Below are 16,235 nucleotides of genomic sequence, written 5' to 3' on the forward strand. Positions count from 1 at the left end.
AAAAACGTTTTAAAAAGCCAATCATATTTGTTCGTGTACTTCTTATTAACCAATAGTAGACGCTAAAGCCTTCATAAGGGTGGGCTCCCTCTGAACGATGCACACACGGTTAGAGTGATCCATAACGCTGTTGTCATGTTTTCCTGCCGTGATGGAGCGGCATATTTCTTATTCTAAAAGAATATTCTGAAATTAACAGATTTATGCATTTGTGATATTTTCTTGTATTAATTTATAGACGTCACGATGGGTAGCCTGTGTAGAGAAGTCGTCACTCTTCAACTCGGGCACTATTCAAACTTCGTTGGCACACATTGGTGGAATTTACAGGTTGATACGCGCTAAAGTTAGCGGTTTCTGCATATAACATATGCATGTGTTCTAAAAGTTGTAGTGGGCAAGCTAGCTATCTAGCTACTATTTTAGTTAACAACTGGTGCAGTACGTGGCTAAGTTAGCTGGTTAGCTAGCCACTACTATTCTGAAATAACTAGCTACTGTGCTACTGTTACTGTTGTTAGCTAGCATGACCCTAGTTATCGTACATTCAAACTGAAATAGCCAGGCTAACAATGCGGAGAAGAGTGGTGTTTTGGTGCACAGAGGGTGAGAGGTGCAGCAAAAGGGAGCGAGGCGAGGGTGTGGCCCACATTTTACTGCAACAACCATCGAGAGAAATTGCACAGCCAGAGCTAGAGCAAAAGTAACTAGATAAATTAATGTACTGTAGCTAGCTAGGTAACAACGAGGAAAAAACCCAGGAGTCAATTATACATCTCAGAAAAAAAGACATGCTATAAAGTTAGAGATAGCTAGCCTGCTAACTATGTCTTTGCTGTGAGGGTGTAGGCAGAGATGGTTCATTTATGGTGTAGGGACATTTTGTTGTAGTGTGGTCTGTTTATTGTCTGTCTATATAAACATTGTCAATTGGTGCTCAGTGCACCTCCCTTTGCAGCATGGAAGGTGACACATTGAATTACCATTTGTCTTTGAGTTGACACAGTATACATAGCACATATTTTAAGGCAAATCATATGTTATGTATGTAAATCTTGACTGCATCTTATGCCACTATTAAGATGCATGTTCTTCTCTCCCTCCCTCCTTCTGTTTGTATTGCATCAGGATGCCTCGCTGACCTATGACCCAGATGCACCCCCAGGTGAGCTCCAGAATGATGTTCTCTTCAGAGAGGGGCAAACCTTTGGGGGTCATATTACCTACACCCCCCGCCTGATCGCCATGGACCTCAAAGGTAATCAACCCTTGGTAACCTGCAGTGCATCATTCATAAGGGCACCATGTTGCCGAAATGTTCTGAAGCACTTAACTGCTTCCTTGAAATTTCACACAGATGGTTTGCTGAATGTCACTTAGAGGTCACAGATTGAGTAAACATGTCATGTTGAAGGTTTTACAAGGTTTGCCACAATTACAGTGTACATCTTTAGGTTTGACGGTGACAAATGGACAATGCATGTCATTGGAGTAAGGATTGCTACTGTGGATACAGGGGTAGATATAGATTGAACAACAAGGTTGGCTACATTTAAATACTGAATCAACATCCTCTGTGTCCATTGCCACTATATAGGTAGCCTTCAGACACTGAGACAGGAGGGGAGCCTCTATGAGACTGGGAAGGATCCCACTGCTATCACATGGTAAGTGTGTGTGCGTGCATTTGTCTGTCTGTGTGTTTCCCACAAACCTTGTTTATGTGTATGAAGTAAGTTACTTCTCTTTGCAGGAAGGGCAATGTAATGGTGCACAAAGAGAGCCTGCCAACAAAGAACTCCTTTCTCCTAGACCTGGACAAGCTAGACGTGAGTATGACACAAACACCAAGTATACTACTTCTCTCCCTTTAAACCCAAAGAATGAAGGCTTTTTAAATAGGATAGTCCAAAAACAACTCCTAGCCTTTAAACCTTTAAGCCGGGTGTAGACTAATCGATTTTGGCCCAGATTTGGCTGTCCCATACAAGTTTTTGAGATCGGAGATAAAATCCCCATGTTGCCTATTTGGAGTGCACGGCCATCACCGACGCTCATTTAATGTGAGCGTGTCAGAGATGCTACCAATCCCGTCTGTGAGCAGTCCCAGACGTGATATTTTCAAAAGTTTAATTTTATCAGCACAAAATCTGAAATGCTCTTGTAATGTAAGATGTGCAACGTCAAGTTTTGAGAACGGTGAGCAGCAATAGCCAATGAGAGCTCGCTAGTGAGATGGCAACGTTATTTTGCATAACCCAGAATGTGTAGACTCACGCAGGAGCAATGAGTACTACTAGTAGGCCTTTGTACTTGGCTTTAACCAAAGCAAAAGTGCCAAATCGTTACAGCTCTGAAGTTCACAAGCAATGTTTTTCAATTCAACATGTTGGCTAGAAATGTCAACTCTGTATGGCAAGCGTGAATATCTGACTGAAAACGTTTGAGGCTGCTTTGAGCCACCGCTCGTTCTAGCTACACAATCTAATAACATTGTTTTTTCGCAAGACAGCATGGTGGTATGGAGAATCTTCATGACCAAGTGAAGAATCTTGTAGTGTGTGACAACCCATCTGTGCCAGAGCGTTGAGTGTGCGCACCACTACGTTGGCAAGACAAAAACATACAGGAAATACGGTAATTTAATGTGAGAGGCTCGGCGACGTTAGGATTTTGAGAGTTGTGTAGTGTACACCCGGCATTAGCCCGATTGCATGTCTGAAGGAACCAGATAGGTGTAAGCAATATTGCTGAAGCCTGTTGAAAGGCTGGGTGAGCCGTCACCATATTACTTACACCTGCCCAATACTTGCAGATATTCAAACACCGAAGGTCTGGGCCCAAGGCAAGGAAATTGGAGTTGTTCTTGGACCAGGCATAACTCGTGTTCGAAAAGGCTCTCATTCAAGTGTCTTGTTATGACAGTTCTTTTTATGTCCAGAAGGGGGAGATATTGGCTGAGGTTGATTTTGACCCAACTCCAGTGCCTCACTGTTCAGGTAAGGTCTTCCTTTTAAGGTATAATTTTGAAGATGACATTTTAATCAATATTTAACATGATTTATAAGTTAGCAAACTATTGTATGTTTGAACTTGTATGACCAGAAATGGGCTAAAAGAGGATCAGACCGAGAAACAAGCCGCTCTCGGTCACTCACACACACTTTTCATCGATCCGTGTTTCCTGAGTAGGGGCTTTAGCCATGGAGACAGTGAACAGCCGCTTGGAGCGCGCTCAGAAGGGTTATCGACTGGAGGGCAGTGTGAGGGTATGGTCGGACTTCTTGAGGATCCACCTGCACCCCCGCACAATCTCTGTCATCCACGAGTACAACCATGACGGGTGAGAGCATCACCATAGGCACATAGAGTCAAATAGTAACAGCCAAAGATGCAGTTCTCCGTATCTCATTCCCAACCCAAAAAATGAAACCTTTACCCGGGTTCGTATCCTATATCCGACCCCACCCCCCTCTTTATTTTACTGTGTTTTTTATTCTTTACACATTTATTTACCAAATAGTTTGTTTTAATAAAAGTCAAGTTGAAGACTACAAGAAAAGGTTAACTATGATGCACCGTTGCTCAACCCAAAACCTCAACTGGAAACTGAAAAGCGGGGTAAAAGAGGGCATGAAGCCCTGAGCTGTCCCTACCAGTTCCAAAGTTTGGTTGACGAGTTGTTGAACAGATATGAACCTGAAAAATGATTAAGTTCACACGCTACAGTACATTACTCGCAGTGCCTTTCTTAGTGTACATCCAGTCCTATTATGTGGCTAGGTCAACTCGTGCGTTTCCCATACGCTACAGCAGAACTATCTTGGGTTTCTCAGGAAAATGACTTGGTTTTGGCATTGTGTTCTACAGGGAGGCCCACCGCCTGGAAACGTTTGGCCAGGGGGAGGCTCTGCTTCAGGGCTCAGTGCTGGAGGATCTGGAGGACAGACTACACTTCTTCATAGAGGAATGTGACTACCTACAGGTAACTGACTGGTGATCCTCTTTCATGACTCTCCAATAGGGATTATCACAAACTCTGGTCCTGGAAAACTACATGTCTCGAATACCAAAAATATCCATCCAAACATACTTTGTTCATTCTAAAGGCCCCATTCGGTACAATCACTCCTCGAATGGCTGATTTAATCTGTTTGTCATCTCTCCTTTCTCTTTCTCCCGCTCTTCATTCTGCCATCCCTCTCCCTCCCAGGGGTTCCAGGTGCTCTGTGACCTGGCTGATGGCTTCTCTGGTATGGGTTCAAAGGTCACCGAGATGCTGCAGGACTCCTATGGGGGACGGGGCATCCTTACCTGGGGGCTCGCACCTGTTAGTCACCCAGACACAGTGAGTGACAAGAGGGAGGTTTTTGGCAGTGTGTTTTCAGGCAGTTCATCTGTAAGCACTGTTTTCTTCAACAGTGTCATGTTCATTAGGGCACTCAATGGACAATTAGCATTTCTTATTGGCCAAGTCCAGGTAGTCCCTCCCTGTTTGTCAGTTTTCTTCCGTTTGGTGCCTAATGAACATGACCCAGGTGTTCTTTGTCAAGTCATGCCATGAGTTTTATTCGCTGTAAAATTGTAGATAGAAATGTAATTCATAGAGTTCAGCTGAGATCTGTGATTTTGTTTTTATTTCACAATTTTCTACTGATTTAATGACTATAATCTGGTTTTATCCGTATCATAGTAATTGTTTCATGCACAACTATTGTGTTGTGAATAAAGTCATATGACATTGTTCTTCTGTTGCTTTCTTCAGACCCCGATGAAGGAGCTCTACCACCTGTTGAACTACTCCTTAGGCATGGTCCACATGGCCAATAACAGCTCCTTCTTCTGCCCTTTGACCCTGAAGGGCGGGCTGGGCAGACGGCCCGCCCAACCCCCCTCCTTCCCCCACCTCAACTACGACGTGAGTCAGACAGACGCCACCCTCTTTTCCCATCTATCATCTGTCTATTCCCACATTTTGGTAGTCATTTATTCATTCTGTCGCTGAAAATATATAGACTTGATTGAGCTGTAGTGTAAATGATTGACATCGCTCTCCCCCACCGTTGCTTGAGAGGATGCTAACAGTTGTTTTTAACACGCCAACCCTAAGATGTCCTACAACCCCAGAAATGAATGTGTGTGTGTGTGTGTTTCTCTGTCTATTCCCATCACTCACTGTCTTTTCGGTCTCCTCCAGCCCTCACTGTGGTACCACTCCAGCTCTGTGCTGGCTCTGGCCCTGGACTCCCTTACTGTCCCTTACAGGCTGAGGCACAACAGCACCCCCATGTGGGAGTTTGCAGACGCACTGGCAGTGTCCGGGAGAAAGGTGAGAGCTGGGGTGCTTTCTTTGAATCCATTACCGCTGAGTTTAAAATCAAGCCATTTACATTGCTAACCCTACTGCTATCTCTCATGTCAGATTTTTAATTTTCTTCTTCCCAATGAGACTAACCTGGTTAAATAACCTGTGAAAGGTTTAGACAGGTATTACTAAAATAACAGCTCAAGCTAGACTGCAGCTCTGGTTGGCTTCAGATATCCCCCTGAAATAACATTTAGAAGGGAATGTCCAGGGCACAAGATAATCATTATGTCTTCCCCACAGCCTACTATACATTTAACAGATTTACAGTGTGTGAGAGACCAGGGTCATATTGATTAGTGGGCACACAACAAAACATTTGAAAACATTTCTTGTTAGCCAAGTCCATGTATTTCCTCCCTGTTTGTCTGTTCCGTTTGGTGCCTAATGACGGGCCGCCCAATTTTTTTTGTTTTTTTGTTTACTTAAGTCTATTTGGTATTTTCTTAACTCTTCTTGAACTGCACTGTTGGTTAGGGGCTTGTAAGTAAGCATTTCACGGTAAGGTCTACACTTGCTGTATTTGGCGCATGTGACAGTTTGATTTAATGAACATGGCCGAGATGTGTTTTTCCTCAGCTGGTGGCTGCGTACGGAGCCCTCCCCTTTCCGATGACACAGGGCAGCTCTCTCCCCGACGCCCTGGGTGACTGCGCGGATGTGTTGCCGTGGAAACCCCTATCGGCTTGCCCCGAGCTGGGCGATGGCCACTGCTTCGGCCAATCAGTGACCCTCAAGGGTTTAGAGGGGCAGAGTCTGGTCAGGTGAGACAAAACATGGCTGTTATGTTACTGTTACGTTACTCTGTCAACTGCAAGTGTATTTCTGGGGCATGTAGGCCTATGTGTACATCTGGGTATTCCAACTCATAGGGTTTTAGATGCAAAACTCCCAATATCACTCCACATGTATATCAGATAAGTTATCTTGTCAGCGTTAGTCAAAGGTTGAGTTGACAAATTTGCAGATGTTTTTAATGGTTCTGAAGGTGTGTAGAAACGTTGCTCTGGTGTTAATGTGCATTGCTGTAACGTTGTGGTCCCATCTGCAGCCAGCTGAGACCAGGGATGCAGCCGCCCACCCAGCTGCATACTCTTGACAGTGGGGAAGAGGTGCTAGCCTCCTACATCAATGCTCACTACCCCGCTACGCCTTTGTGAGTGTCATTCTTGCATACACAATAGCACCCGTTTTCACACACACACACACACTCGTGCACTGACAATGTCAAACACTCACATAGGCAGGCTTAGAGACATGGCCACATGCACATGGACGAATACAACACACACACGACTGTAGTAGTTTGACCACACCAAACCAATCCTGCTGTTTAAACCATGAAAATCTCAATTGACCATTTCCTCATTCTCCCTGTGTAGTTCGGTCCAGCTAGTATCCAGCCCCAGTAAGCTGACCCCACCCTTCCCACAGATATTCAGCCAATCCTTGGGTCCACAGGGCTTTCTGCAGAGTCAAGCCCCTCCCCCCAACAGTGAGTAAATCTAATCCTAATGTTTCTCTGACATTTCTGGTCCATTTATCTAACTGCGCTTTCTTTCTCACTCTCAAGTTATTTTCAAAGTTTGTCTGTTTGTCACTCTCTGACTCGGTCTATGTTTCTGTTATCAAGTTTTATTAGTCGTATGTTCAGGATACACATGGTATACACCATCCAATTAAATGCTTACTTGCAGGTTCGTTCTCGGCAATGCAACAACAATAATAAAATATAACAATACGAACATAAAGTAAATGGCTCAGTAGAATATAAGTTTTGCAGAAACCCCCCGACCGCATACGTTCAACACAAGTGCTCAATGCCAGAAAGAAGTTCCTTGACAAAATAAATATTTTGTTATTATATTTTTGGAATACAACATTGAATACAAAGTATGAGAGACTGTTGGATACTGTTGGATACAAGCATAGTGAGGCATGAAAATAGAATAGACTTATTTAGGGATTGTGAGGCAGAGATCTTGCCTTCAGCAATAGATTATGTCAGGCATGATTTTTACTGCAATATTTACACATGTATCTGGGAAGGGGGGGATTAAGGGGCAAGTGTTTTTATATTGCGCAGTATTAATAAATGGCAATAGTAAAAGCCATTTTATCTGGCTACACAAGTGATTGTATATGCATATTCTACCCTTCCTCGCTCACTCCCTGTCAGTCACTTCACTTCAGATCTCTGCCTCACAATCCCTAAATAAGTCTATTCTATTTTCATGCCTCACTATGCTTGTATCCAACAGTCTCTCATCATTGTCAGGTCTATACCTCTAACCTTATCTCCCTCTTCCTATCCTTTCTTCCACAGAGCGGTCCTGTGCGGTCCCCTCCGTCCCCGTGCTCACCTCCCTGCAGTCGTCTCCGGCCCTGGGCCCGTGGCTGTCAGAGCTGCACCGCGGTGTCAGCACCCTGGACCCCCGCCGCATCGCCCCCAGCTTCCTCTCCCAGGGACCTGAGCTGACCGACTTCCAGGAGTCCCTGGAGCAACTCCGCCTCCTGGCCCGCTGTTACCGCAACGATAGCGGAGGCGTGATGCGCTCCTCCTCGGAAGAGGACGATGATTGATTGATTTGATTGACTGACAACCGCTGAACCGCAAGAGTCATTTTCTGTTTTCCGCATTGTTAGCCCGGAATGATTCTGCGCACTCCATACCATCTGAATAGATGGGTCTCAATCGACATTGACTAGTATTGACAGACCCACCCGTCCACATTGTATATTCTTGTCTGTGGATCTGATCGCATTCATAAAGACTCAGTGAGACTTGATAAGGATTGTGAATTCTGGTTGGAAAGAATGGACTGGCTGTTTTACTTTTTTTTTTATTTCACCTTTTATTTAACCAGGTAGGCCAGTTGAGAACAAGTTCTCATTTACAACTGAGATGGTGACAGAGAACGGTTATGGTGAAAGATTGAGGTTTTAACTGACAAAAGATATTTGGACTGTGAAACTCGGTCATTAAATAAAGGAGAGACAAAATAAGACGATAGAAGAAGGAAAGGTCAATGAAGGGAGAATGTTGGTAGGCTATATATTGGAACTGATAGTGAAGTTAATTTGCCACATGCACAGGATACAAAAGGTGTAAATCACTACTCTCTAACTCTTACTTTGCGAGCTATTTGACAACAATGCAGTGATGATAATATAGAATACATTTTTTTAAAACACAAGAACTACGATGTGAGTTAAAGAAAAGCGAGAATGCAAGTACTGTATATATGTGTATTTGCAAATAAATATGCTTTATACAACTGTCCAGTTATTGTCAATAGTCTCCCAAATTAAGATAATATAAGTCATTGTAGATTTCTGCTAGAATCTGTGGCAGGGAGGAAATTAAAGGTGCAGTAATCTTTTATAGTTTTTCTGTCCTTGCCACTAGATGGCAACATTGAAGCTATGGCAAAAAAATTTGCGGAACGCTAAGAAAAAGCTGTTATCTTTATCAAGCCTTTGCAACAAGGAGATGGATTACATTACGCATCCATTTCTGTCAAAAGTTAAAATCATTTAAACTTTTTACATAAGTTAAAATTACTGAAATTATAAAATATACAAAAATTGTATGGCTGGCCCCTAGGCACATATATGGTAGATGCTCTGCCTATAGCTTGAAACTAACTATCTTCTCAGTGTAGTGTGTCTATTTATGAGAATCAGGTTGGCTGTAGCCTTTGACAAATACAGAATTATGCCAACATCTCCCGTACACACACACACACAGCTCATTAAGAGGAAGCTGACCAGAGGCAGTTAACCCACATAATTTTCCCTATCTGACAAGAAGTCAAAAGAAGATAACAAACTTGAGGTTTTCAGAAACAAAGAATTAGATGTCTGAAGTCTGCCTTCTTCCAGATAGCTCTTATATCTTATTTTTTCACGGACCGTGGAGAACCTGACCTCTTCCAGCACCTCTAGCTTGGACTCCACCTCCCCGAATTCAGGCCGCCTGATTTCGAGCACCATCCTGGGGCTGTGCTGTGCGCTGGGCCTCCCTGGTAACATAGCTGTCCTGGTGGTCATCCTGTGCCGCTCGTCCCGACGCCCCAACTTCACCGTGTGCCTCATGCTGAACCTGGTGTCCTCTGACATCCTGTGCCTGGCCACGGTGCCCATGTGGATCTATACTCTCCTGTACCGCTGGACTCTGGGCCGTGCTGCATGCAAGTTAGCTACCTTCTTGCTCTACCTCAGCCTGTATGCTAACGTGCTAACGGTCACTCTACTCGGTGTCCAGCGCTACCTCCAGGTGCTCTACCCGCAGATGTGGAACAGGCTGGGGCGCAAGGGGGAGGCGGTGCTGCTCCTGGCCCTGTGGGGGCTCGCCAGTGCCCTGTATGCCCCCACCGTTGCCACTCGCGATGTGGGCGATGGTGAGCTCAAGTGTGTTGGTTGGTCCATTGCATGGGGTGGTGTAAGTTGGGGCGGCAGGTTGCCTTGTGGTTAGAGCATTGGGCCAGTAACCAAAAGGTTGCTAGATCAAATCCCAGAGTCCCTGAGCTGACAAGGTAAAAATCTGTCATTCTGCCCCTGAACAAGGCAGTTAACCCACTGTTCCTAGGACGTCATTGAAAATAAGTATTTGTTCTTAACTGACTTGCCTACTTAAATAAAGGTTAAATATAAAAAAGTTTAACAATCAATCAGTCTTCCAGATAGATGACACAGGAACCTTGATATAAAACTTCACATACAGAATACCTCAGTAGTCTATAGTAAAGATCTGTGTGGCGAAATAGGAGACCACACTATATACAACCTACCGTCAACCATATCTTAACATTGTTGTATTGGATTAGATACAAAGTATCTAAGATGAGAAAAACATGTCTAGACTGGTTTCTCACTCTACTATCTCAGCCTTGAGCCTGAGTGACTATCAGCAGGTGCAGACAATTCTCAGCCTGAGAACTAGAACAGTACATCTCCATTTACCCAGTACTTTTCCATCATTGTGCATTGCAAGCGTACAAAGCTTATCACGTATATACAGTAATTATGGCATCAGTGTAGCCCCACACCTGACCCCCAGGGTATACCCCAACATTACCCCCTTTGAGACTACCTAGTCTCATATAACCATGTATAGATATCGACAGTACTTTTCCATCATTGTGCATTGCAAGCATACAAAGGTTATCACATATATACAGTAATCATGGCATTAGTGTAGCCCCACACCTGACCCCCAGGGTATACCCCAACATTACCCCCTTTGAGACTACCTAGTCTCATATAACCATGTATAGATATCGACGTTAGACATCTGGAACTTTTAACCATTCACATATAGATAGTATAGTAATCATCCTCTGGGTCAGTTGGGCAGGCAAGAGGGTCATAGTTGGGGTCAACACCAGTGGCATCATAGGAGGCAGGTAAAGCCAATAACATTAAACCAGGCATGGTCTTCTTTTACATTTACCAAGACAACAAAAAATCAAAACACAGCAAAAGCCTATCAACACAGGAACTACAAACGATAATATACCCATTAAAATCTGGCCCATAACATTTCCAAATTTCCCAGTGAACCATTTACTCATCCTTTTCAGAACGTCATCGTCACTAGGGCTGAGAGTATTACAGATCTTAGACATATCAAGCAGGATTTTGGTCATGTTATCGGAGGAGTCAGGAAGTAACATTACGCATTCGTCATCGAGGTCCAGTCCCAGGGCCTTACACTCGCCTCCCTGTGCTGCCAGTGTAACCAGTGTGAAATGGCTGGCTAGTTAGCGGCTTTTGTGGAGCGAAAGGTAACGATGCTTCGAGGGTGTCAGTTGTCGATGTGTGCAGAGGGTCTCTGGTTCAAGCCCAGGTAGGGGCGAGGAGAGGGATGGAAGCTAAACAGTTACACCAGCAGGTAAACCAAAGCCAAACTGTGCCTAGCTGTAACTGCCTTAAGATTCTGGACATCCAGGGAGAGCTGGCTAAAACCCTTGTAGGTCAAATTAATATGAGCTTGTAGTGAGTAAGTCAAATTATTCATCCATTTACCTAAAATGGATACACCAATGTTAGGAATAATGGAGATACCGAATATCTCAGCTGGTTTAAGGACATGGCCATACGCCTCATTGTTAATTGGAATCAACCTTTTTATATGTGTGGAAATGCTATCAGTGGAACGGTTAGTTAGTATAGCAGAGGCAGGGACTGAGAACATTGGTAAAATAGTTTCACAGAGGAAACAACACCCGCGCCAGTTATTTGGAATTACCAGATAACCTCTACCGCCGCAAATCCACATAAACCCCCAGGGTGATCCCATACCATCGTTTAGAGCAAGATAGGTCACTCTAGTAATTAAATATGAGACATCCACTAAATGCCACCCATAGGGTGTACTAAAATGTTGCCTGCGCTCTTCTTCTTCAGGGAGGTAGCCTGCATAAGATCTACAATGCACTGTTACACCCACAGCCAAAGAGCCATTGTTACAGATACATAATGGCGGAACACGTTCTTACTTCAGATTCTCTAAAATTGGTTCAGCCACGGTGGTCCCCATGTTTTCACTCCAACCACACATCGTTGGGTGAGTACACATAAGCCTTTTCCTAACTATCTTCCAATTATCATCATCCCGGGGATTATGCCGTGGCCAAAACCCACGAGTTACAGTCCCTATTTTATCCTCAGCTTCTGGATTCCCATTTGTCAAACACCCTCCCCAGATCTCCAGTTCCTTTCGATATGTTCTTATTACCCTGATCAATTAGCTCATGTCCATAAAAGAGTCCTAGCGTACAATTACTCTGGCTCTGCTTGTCTTTTGCCCTCCTCATAAAATACATTGACTACTCATTGAACCAAACAACTCCCTCATGGATTTGGGTTTAGACAAAATTAACACTGCAGTCCCGTTTGGAGACACTTTTCTACCTAAGTCTCGAGCAAACTTTACCCACGTGTTGACAGGGCCGGCTTCACCCACACGAACAAGTAGTGTGGATAGAGCCAACACAGTCAACCACCAATGACCACATGCTGTCATCTTCCCTCTCTTATACCCCCTAATAAGGCTGGAACGAATTGCAAAAATCACTGAAGTTGGATACTTATATGTCCCTCACTAACTTTAAGCGTCAGCTGTCAGAGCAGTTTATCGATCGCTGCAGCTATACACAGCCCATCTGTAAATAGCCCTACCATCCAACTATCTACCTCATCCCCATATTTGTTTTTGTTTTTCTGCTCTTTTGCACACCAGTATTCCTACTAGCACATCCTCATCTGCACATCTATCACTCCATGTTAATTGCTAAATTGTAATTACTTTGCCACTATGGCCTATTTATTGCCTTACCTCCTTACTTCATTTGCACACACTGTATACATATTTTTCTATTGTGTTATTGACTGTACATTCGTTTATCCCATGTGTAACTCTGTGTTGTTGTTTTTGTCGCACTGCTTTGCTTAATCTTGGCCAGGTCGCAGTTGTAAATGAGAACTTGTTCTCAACTAGCCTACCTGGTTAAATAAAGGTGAAATAAAATAAAATAAAAAATTCACTAACCACGCTACTGTAAATGGTTCCACATGTGTGGTAAATAACCAGAATTGGTTTCAATTGTTTTTTAACTTCAGTACGGGGGTCTCCCTGTCTCCTCTCTTGTGGATGTAATGGAAGAGTAAACTCACAATGTGTCTTTCCCAATACGCAATTCACAAATGTATCCCGTCTTGTACTAGTCTTAAAGACTTGTTGTCTATACCAGTCTAGATTTATTTCAGTACATAGAAATTATTGATATTGACTAGCACAATTGTCCCACACTAAATCTATAATCCCACCAGTTATACATATATCAAAACAAAACCAATGCCTTCCCTAAGGTAAGAACACCATACATAAAACCAGTGTCTTCCCTCAGGTAAGAACACCATACATAAAACCAGTATCTTCCCTCTGGTAAGAACACCATACATAAAACCAGTATCTTCCCTCAGGTAAGAACACCATACATAAAACCAGTATCTTCCCTCAGGTAAGAACACCATACATAAAACCAGTGTCTTCCCTCAGGTAAGAACACCATACATAAAACCAGTATCTTCCCTCTGCTAAGAACACCATACATAAAACCAGTATCTTCCCTCAGGTAAGAACACCATACATAAAACCAGTATCTTCCCTCAGGTAAGAACACCATACATAAAACCAGTATCTTCCCTCAGGTAAGAACACCATACATAAAACCAGTATCTTCCCTCAGGTAAGAACACCATACATAAAACCAGTATCTTCCCTCAGGTAAGAACACCATACATAAAACCAGTATCTTCCCTCAGGTAAGAACACCATACATAAAACCAGTATCTTCCCTCTGGTAAGAACACCATACATAAAACCAGTATCTTCCCTCAGGTAAGAACACCATACATAAAACCAGTATCTTCCCTCAGGTAAGAACACCATACATAAAACCAGTATCTTCCCTCAGGTAAGAACACCATACATAAAACCAGTATCTTCCCTCTGGTAAGAACACCATACATAAAACCAGTATCTTCCCTCAGGTAAGAACACCATACATAAAACCAGTATCTTCCCTCAGGTAAGAACACCATACATAAAACCAGTATCTTCCCTCTGGTAAGAACACCATACATAAAACCAGTATCTTCCCTCAGGTAAGAACACCATACATAAAACCAGTATCTTCCCTCAGGTAAGAACACCATACATAAAACCAGTATCTTCCCTCTGGTAAGAACACCATACATAAAACCAGTATCTTCCCTCGGGTAAGAACACCATACATAAAACCAGTATCTTCCCTCAGGTAAGAACACCATACATAAAACCAGTATCTTCCCTCAGGTAAGAACACCATACATAAAACCAGTATCTTCCCTCTGGTAAGAACACCATACATAAAACCAGTATCTTCCCTCAGGTAAGAACACCATACATAAAACCAGTATCTTCCCTCAGGTAAGAACACCATACATAAAACCAGTATCTTCCCTCAGGTAAGAACACCGTACATAAAACCAGTGTCTTCCCTCAGGTAAGAACACCATACATATACAGTGGGGGAAAAAAGTATTTGATCCCCTGCTGATTTTGTACGTTTGACCACTTACAAAGAAATGATCAGTCTATAATTTTAATAGTAGGTTTATTTGAACAGTGAGAGACAGAATAACAACAAAAAAATCCAGAAAAACGCATATCAAAAATGTTATAAAATGATTTGCATTTTAATGAGGGAAATAAGTATTTGACCCCTCTGCAAAACATGACTTAGTACTTGGTGGCAAAACACTTGTTGGCAATCACAGAGGTCAGACGTTTCTTGTAGTTGGCCACCAGGTTTGCACACATCTCAGGAGGGATTTTGTCCCACTCCTCTTTGCAGATCTTCTCCAAGTCATTAAGGTTTTGAGGCTGACGTTTGGCAACTCGAACCTTCAGCTCCCTCCACAGATTTTCTATGGGATTAAGGTCTGGAGACTGGCTAGGCCACTCCAGGACCTTAACGTGCTTCTTCTTGAGCCACTCCTTTGTTGCCTTGGCTGTGTGTTTTGGGTCATTGTCATGCTGGAATACCCATCCACGACCCATTTTCAATGCACTGGCTGAGGGAAGGAGGTTCTCACCCAAGATTTGACGGTACATGGCCCCGTCCATCGTCCCTTTGATGCGGTGAAGTTGTCCTGTCTCCTTAGCAGAAAAACACCCCCAAAGCATAATGTTTCCACCTCCATGTTTGACGGTGGAGATGGTGTTCTTGGGGTCATAGGCAGCATTCCTCCTTCTCCAAACACGGCGAGTTGAGTTGATGTCAAAGAGCTCCATTTTGGTCTCATCTGACCACAACACTTTCACCAGTTGTCCTTTGAGTCATTCAGATGTTCATTGGCAAACTTCAGACGGGCCTGTATATGTATTCTTGAGCAGGGGGACCTTGCGGGCGCTGCAGGATTTCAGTCCTTCACGGCGTAGTGTGTTACCAATTATTTTCTTGGTGACTATGGTCCCAGCTGCCTTGAGATCATTGACATGATCCTCCCGTGTAGTTCTGGGCTGATTCCTCACCGTTCTCATGATCATTGCAACTCCACAAGGTGAGATCTTGCATGGAGCCCCCGGCCGTGGGATATTGACAGTTCTTTTGTGTTTTTTCCATTTGCGAATAATCGCACCAAATGTTGTCACCTTCTCACCAAGCTGCTTGGTGATGGTCTTGTAGCCCATTCCAGCCTTGTGTAGGTCTACGATCTTGTCCCTGACATCCTTGGAGAGCTCTTTGGTCTTGGCCATGGTGGAGAGTTTGGAATCTGATTGATTGATTGCTTCTGTGGACAGGTGTCTTTTTTACAGGTAACAAGCTGCGGTTAGGAGCACTCCCTTTAAGAGTGTGCTCCTAATCTCAGCTCGTTACCTGTATAAAAGACACCTGGGAGCCAGAAATCTCTCTGATTGAGAGGGGGTCAAATACTTATTTCCCTCATTAAAATGCAAATCAATTTATAACATTTTTGACATGCGTTTCTTTCTGGATATTTTTGTTGTTATTCTGTCTCTCACTGTTCAAATAAACCTACCATTAAAATTATAGACTGATCCTTTCTTTGTCAGTGGGCAAACGTACAAAATCAGCAGGGGATCAAAGACTTTTTTCCCTCACTGTAACACTTTCAATCACTTGTCATCCAGTACCTCAGTACTAACTTGGTTCATCCTAATCTATAACCAAGTTCGTCACACAAGATTCCATTAGACCCTCAGGAATTTCTAACTATACCACCTGGGGTTCTGGGTCATTTATCACATATACATACATCCGGGCTTGTACATACATTTAGGTACTAGTTCTGACCA

At 43.4% G+C, this 16,235-nt stretch overlaps 1 protein-coding gene across 2 annotated transcripts; it reads left to right on the forward strand.

The window, feature by feature from the left end:
- The first annotated feature begins 75 nt into the window (after window positions 1-75).
- On the forward strand, window positions 76-8,648 carry msto1 (misato mitochondrial distribution and morphology regulator 1). 2 transcript variants are annotated; one of them, XM_014141549.3, is made up of 15 exons: window positions 76-108; window positions 239-330; window positions 1,129-1,258; window positions 1,598-1,667; window positions 1,754-1,829; window positions 2,942-2,999; window positions 3,193-3,343; window positions 3,871-3,985; window positions 4,214-4,348; window positions 4,766-4,918; window positions 5,198-5,329; window positions 5,945-6,129; window positions 6,417-6,521; window positions 6,748-6,860; window positions 7,692-8,648. In XM_014141549.3, exons 2-15 carry the CDS (start codon window positions 247-249, stop codon window positions 7,946-7,948), a joined length of 1,764 nt encoding a protein of 587 aa, XP_013997024.1. In that variant the 5' UTR covers window positions 76-108; window positions 239-246; the 3' UTR covers window positions 7,949-8,648. The 2 variants fall into 2 exon arrangements, with proteins under 2 accessions (XP_013997024.1, XP_013997023.1); XM_014141548.3 differs by having other exon boundaries at window positions 91-330.
- The last annotated feature ends 7,587 nt before the right edge of the window (window positions 8,649-16,235 follow it).

The sequence above is a fragment of the Salmo salar genome, chromosome 14, assembly GCF_965601325.2.
Source record: "Salmo salar chromosome 14, fSalSal1, whole genome shotgun sequence".
NCBI lineage: Eukaryota > Metazoa > Chordata > Actinopteri > Salmoniformes > Salmonidae > Salmo > Salmo salar.

Coding starts and splice junctions, on each gene's coding strand:
- msto1 (XM_014141549.3), top strand. CDS start 247: ATGGGTAGCCTGTGTAGAGAAGTCGTCACTCTTCAACTCGGGCACTAT. Junction 4,349..4,765: donor CTGTTAGTCACCCAGACACA/GTGAGTGACAAG, acceptor TGCTTTCTTCAG/ACCCCGATGAAGGAGCTCTA. Junction 6,130..6,416: donor GAGGGGCAGAGTCTGGTCAG/GTGAGACAAAAC, acceptor TCCCATCTGCAG/CCAGCTGAGACCAGGGATGC.